At 44.5% G+C, this 6,000-nt stretch overlaps 1 protein-coding gene across 10 annotated transcripts in view; it reads right to left on the bottom strand.

Moving 5' to 3' along the window:
* Positions 1-208: 208 nt before the first annotated feature.
* The window catches only part of PSPH (phosphoserine phosphatase), a 90,594-nt gene continuing 84,802 nt past the window's right edge, over positions 209-6,000 (bottom strand). For 9 of the 10 annotated variants that reach the window (XM_058286008.2, XM_058286005.2, XM_071211187.1 and 6 more), the window contains 3 exons: positions 5,556-5,704; positions 3,072-3,133; positions 209-2,604 (listed from right to left, as the gene is read on the bottom strand). In XM_058286008.2, coding sequence (XP_058141991.1) covers positions 2,508-2,604; positions 3,072-3,133; positions 5,556-5,704 — 308 coding nt within the window. In that variant the 3' untranslated portion in view covers positions 209-2,507. Of the gene's footprint in view, positions 2,605-2,649; positions 3,134-5,555; positions 5,705-6,000 lie in introns of those variants that run through there. The other variant, XM_058286004.2, reaches the window with a different exon arrangement.

The following is a 6,000-nucleotide window of genomic DNA, read 5'->3' as shown; positions in this document are numbered from 1 at the left end:
TGACTTTCAGTTTCTGGATGGCACATAGTAAATGCTCCATAATATGCTCAATACATCAATGGAAGGAAAAAAGGGAGGGAGAAAGTGAAGGAAAGTGAGGAAGCAAAAGGGACCGATGAAAAGGAAGGAAAAAGAATATATGGTGACTTCCATTATCAGGAAATCCCTGGGACTCTCAGAAAGCAGGGCATGGTCTGTATTCATAGGATTTTTTTAAACAAGGTCAATTTTATTGATACATATTAATAAAGCATAAATCCATCCAAAGTGTACAATCAAGGTATTCGGTATAATCACATATTTGTCCACAGCATTTTTGATACAAGTAAATCCTTATAAAGATGACATGCCTTCATAACCTCAGTAAAACAATTCAAAAGGACGACAGTAACCATATAAATGTGTTCAAAGTTGGAAGATACGATCAGCAAAGTACTGGTGCCTTCAAACCCGTACCTTTTCCAGCTTTTAGTGATGATTAAAAAGGAAAACCACTTGAATGTTTTGCAAAACAGGCCCCCAAATAGGGGGGGAAACAGCATCTACTGTATTGTAGATGGAGTGTTAAAAAAAATCCTTTTAAGTATTATCTTGGGGCAGACACTCTTGGCCCCAGTAAATTGTTAACTCTACTGATGCCTAAGATAAAGAAAAGTGGAAATCTTTGCCCTGGGCTCCAGCTCGGGTGTGCGCTTGTAACATTCATTGACTTTCTGAGCCTGTTTCCGGTCTGCTGACCTCAGGGTCGAGGAAGTCATATGAGGAAACACGGGGTACACCTTGGAAAATGGGGAAAGGCACAGTGGGACCGTGGGCCAGGCCGCTTCTGAGTTTTCTGAACCCAGTCATAAAGGGTCTGGGGGCCATGGCGACAAAAGCCGCGATGCCGATACTGTCGGGGACGGAGGCAGGACCCCCTGAACATGTGTCTCTTGCAACCCAACTGCCCAGGGTGGGATTGCTGCTCCCTGCTCCTGGGGCTGGGGACCCCATGCGCCACCCAAGGTGTCCCGGAGAAACACATGTCTCCAGTAGAAGACAGAGAGACACGCGTAGCAGCAGTCACACCAAAGCCGGTGGAGAGTAAGTGGGAAGTGCCCCAGGGTCGTTTTTTTGTGTTTTTAGCATATAAAGGCTGTGAGGAACATTTATTGCTTCAACTTAATACCAAGAGAAATTTCTATTCTTTTTAGGACAAACCGAGCATTGAACCCTGGACCTTGTACATGGGAAGCAGGTGCTCAACCACTGGTCTACACCCGCGCCCCAATTTCGATTCTTACTTTGTTAGGACCCTGATTCTTACCTCTTTATAAGCAGTGCTCATGGTCAGAATGTTGGCGGTATAGCAAGGACAGGAAGCCAGGGGACACTGCCACCATTTTCCAAATCCTGTCCTTACTGTGTCCATGGACCTAACTCCTGGGAGACCCCTTCCGTCGCGGGCCCAGCATCAGAAATGCAGGGACGGGGTTAGTGCAATTCCAGCATCAATGAAAACTCACCCCACCACCACCACCACCACAAAGAAGAGATTGTGCCAGCGTGTGCCTGTGTGCGGCCGGTGGAGCGCAGGCAGCGTGGGGCAGAGGAGGGCCTAGGGAACTGGTACAAAAGGCATCACGCATCTCAGCAGATCAGACTCCCTGAGCCAAGTTCAGTGCCACTTCCCAGGCCGGCCGTGGCCCTGTGGGTGGCAGTTAGCACCGACAGGGCCTCCCTGCCACCCCACCCCACCCCATGGCCACTGCCGGGTGGCGGCGAAGGCCCAGGAGGGCTGCAGCGCCCTTCCCAGACCCTGCGGACCCGTTGCGGCCTGGAGCTGGAAGTGCAGACCCGCAGAACAGCTTCTAGGAACGTCGCCAGTTAACGCTCACCATCCCCAAACAACTGCCTCCTTGTTCCCCATTTCAGTGTTGCCAAACCTTTTTCAGTCTCCTGTGGAAACTCCTTGCAGGAATTTGATTCATTTGATTTGATTATCTCGCTAACATATAAGCTCTCCAAATAATTTCCAATAGTCAGGCCTCCTAAGCCTTTTCTACTTAGTCGCCCAGCAGCAGGCTGGGCACGCCTCTTCCGGGACCTGGCTGTCCCCTCCCTCATTTTCCACCAGGAACAGTAGAGAATCTTAGACTTTCCAAGCATGTCCTCAAGCCTCTCTTTCTGGACATGGCTCAAAATAATCATGAGCCTGGCATTCAGGTCTTGGCAAGTCATCTGTGAAGAAGAAATGGTTCATACATGCTTTGGGACTTACTTTTGCATCATGAGGGGGAAAGTGCTGCTTCTTCATTGGGGATTAGTAAAAGTTGTTTTTATGTCTTTTTATTTCATGTGATTTTCCATATCCTTTTTTTTTTTAAAGGTCAGTACTTTTGTTTAAGTTTCTGCTATTATTTTTATTTTGTTAAAAATTTTTTTTTTTAAATCCACTGTTATTTTTGAAAAGAACTTCCATGGGGTAAAAAAAAAGTCTCCCGCGGGCCCGGCACTCCCCTCCAAGTTCAGGCCAAGCAGGGGATCTTGAAGCTGCCAGCACTGGGGTCTACACTGAGCGGTCGCACACCTGCTCTTTGCCTGGAGGTTGTTTCTACTTTAACACTGCATATAAGCACATGGAAGGCAGAATTGAAGATGGCACAAATCTGTTCTGACACATGGATACATTTTTATTTCTATACCAAAATGAAAACCCACATTCACTTAAGGCTATCTAGTCTGTAGTTCCAAGAGTAAGAGAGCTGTTTAATCTTTAAAAGGCTTCAAATAGACTATGTCTGGGAAAATATATTAAAGAATTCAGATTATAAAACTCTCCAGGAAATTAGTGGTCACAATAATACTGGAACTATAACAAGAAAAGGAATTTTCGGGGTGCCTTCACTGTAGTTTACATGGAAGGACTGATAATCAGTGCCACATTTATACATCAGTTTGTAATAGGTAGTTGTAAGCAAACAGTATCCATCTGTATAACTTTAAAAAATTAAACCAAAGTTAAGGAGCTGTATAAAAACTGACATTATTCTTCCAGTACTCTCAAAAGCTCTACAAAATCAGTGATGTACCATTTGGCATTGTCTTTTACTTGTTGCCTGATCACGTTTCCGCCAAATCCGATGAAAACATCCTAAGAAGGAGAAAAAAAAAAAGGGAAAGAGTTTTAAAAGCAGAAAGATGCTGCAGCAGCAGAGGCAGGGGTCAGCTTGAAAGAAGAAAAGGTTCATGCAGAGACGTGCCGGGCGCTGGTGAGGGCCCCTCCCCTGAGCACGCAGTAACTGTCGAGCATCCCCTCTGCTCTCCTTCCCTCACGACACTCACTCAGGAATCTTCAAGTGCAGCACTGCTTGGACCACTCGGCTGGACACCAGGGTGGGGGGTGGGGGGCGCTTTGGGAGAAGGTTAAGGCATAATCCGCCCCCCTCTTAAAATCAAGACAGATCCTTACAAAACAATGATAAAAAGCATATCGAGGGTAAACGGCCGGGTTCTAAACTGGCCATCCCATCTATGCCAAGCAGATTAAAAAAAAAGGGAGGTCAAAAGAGAATCCTGGGGGGAGCAAGTGTAGCTCAGTGGTTGAGTGCCTGCTTCCACGTACGAGGTCCTGGGTTCAATGCAAGGTGCCTCCTTAAAAATAATGAGAAGCCTGTGCTGGCCTCAGGGTCCCCTCCCGGTGGGCTGAGGAGTCCCACAGGGTGTGTGCACAGTGAATGGTGGACAGGCAGGGTTTTATCGTCCTAGGCCGAAGGAGGTGACAGCCCCACTATCTGCTGGCCACACTCTAGTTTTCACCACTGAAATTGTTTAGAGTTACATTGTTCTAAGGGATGCCTTCTTTCAGTCAATGATCTTTTAAAATGGTATTTCTCTTTTTCTGCCCTACATTTTAATTTTTCTACCACACAAGAGGGATTAAAAAAAAAACAAAAAAACACCAAAAGGTAACAATGGGATTCTAACCTTCCAGGTGCCCTTAGCCTCCTGTCCGCTCTGCCTGCCAGCACCAAATCAGCTGTCTCAACACCCTGACTGCTTCCTCCTCTGTCCAGAACGGACCCTCCAGGGCTTCCGGACCAAAGCCGGAGCGCGGCGTCCTCAGGGCAGCAGGGAAAGCTGCCCCTGCCGGTCCTGCCTGGGCCGCCAGCTGGGGATTGCTCTGCTGCTGCCCCCTCCCCACCCCAACCTCCTCCCCTAAATCCTGCCTGGCCTTCTGGGGTTGGGGTGCTGCTACCATTCTTTTAGGCCACAGATTTCTCTGACACCCACAGGAACTACACACCTGCACTCACGCCTTCCCTTGGTTCAGCCTGGGTCACGTTCTGACCTGGAGGGTCAGCTGGTGTTTGTAATTTGTCTTTTCTGACAATGCAATTGGGAGTTCCTTCAGAAGAACTCCGAATTTTATTTCTGTGTACTCCTCCTTACACTAGCCAGGCGTTCATTACTTACTCAACCCCTAACGTCTGTCAAATCATTAAATCATCTAATGACGTGTATCTTGAACCATTCTTTGACCATTTTTGATAATTCATTTCCAGAGATAGTAACTCTTTTTGGATCACAGGAAACTAGGTGGAAACAAGTGCTGTACTATATTTTTGTTTCAGTTTTTCTTGAGTTAGAAAGAGATGATAAAGGCAAAGTCCTATGTGATGTGGACGCATTGGATATTTAGGACATTTGCTATTATCTAGCATTCACTTCCCACATTGGGGTTTTTCCTCCTTAGTTTACAGAAAAATCATAAATAAAGTACAGCTTTCCCATACATGCCTCCCCACACACCACACACACACACACATTTTCCCTATTAACATTTTGCATTAGAACGGTACATTTGTTACAATTGATGAACCAATATCATTATGGTTATACTATGAACTAAAGTCCATAGTTTACATTATGGATTGCTCCTTGTATTGTACAGTTCTATGGGTTGACTGGTTTTTAATTTTTGTTGTGGAAAATGTCCCATTTTAGCCACTGTCAATCTAGTCTTGTTAATTACATTCACTATCTTGTCCTTTTTAATGCTTAGAATAAAACCCCTGCTGGTCTTAGAAAGAACATTAATTCAGAAGAAAATGCTTTGATACAGACAAGTTATCTAACCTCCACAAGCCTCAGTTTCCCCATCAGTAAAAAGGGGGTGGTAATACTTTACCTTCAGGACTACTGTGAGAATTAATTAAGGTAATATATGAGGAAATAGTAAAAGTCTAAAGTAATATTAAAATCTTGGTTACAGCTATAAGAGTTGGTAAAGCTATTTTTGGGGAAATAAGCTAAACCTTAAATAAGCTACAAGAGGGTAGCCCAAATGCGGGAACAAGGGGTCATTAAAAGTTTCAAAAGGTTTTTAATTCCTTATTCAGAACCTTTCTTGAGTTTGGAAAAGTCAGAAGATAAAATGACATGGAGTTTGGTTTTGGTTTTATTTTGATTTCATGTCGATGTTTTCCTGTAGCTCTCATAAATCTTATTTTGTTCTACATTAGCTGTCTAAAACAGAAGTCCAGCTTGAAGGAAAACAAACCCTAAATACATACAGCAGGAGGACAGGCTTCCATGTCAGTGGCTCCATCTCCAATCATGATAATTTTCTTAAAATGAAATTTTTCCTTTAAATGTTTAATAACTTTTCCTTTCCCACCAGATTCCGCTGTTGGCTGCGTCTCATCAAAACCTGCATATTCACCTTCAAAGAGCAGTTAAAAGAGTGTTAAAAGATCCATAGGCTTATACTCTTGTACATAGATGATATATTCTTTAAACGTGCCTGAGAAGGCTAAAAGTGTCCCTTGTTAAAGTTACCACATTCCACAGCAATTCCTCTGAATAAACAAGCTCTCTCTCTCTCTCTCTCTTTTTTTAGGAGGTACCAGGAATTGAACCCAGGACCTCATATATGGAAAGCAGGCACTCAACCACTGAGCTATGCCAGCTCCCCCAAGCTCAGCTTTTAAATTACAATATCTCTGATAGAGGTTACTC

The sequence above is a fragment of the Dasypus novemcinctus genome, chromosome 23, assembly GCF_030445035.2.
Source record: "Dasypus novemcinctus isolate mDasNov1 chromosome 23, mDasNov1.1.hap2, whole genome shotgun sequence".
In the NCBI taxonomy this organism is placed as follows: Eukaryota; Metazoa; Chordata; class Mammalia; order Cingulata; family Dasypodidae; genus Dasypus; species Dasypus novemcinctus.
This window is presented reverse-complemented; position numbering and strand designations above follow the sequence as displayed.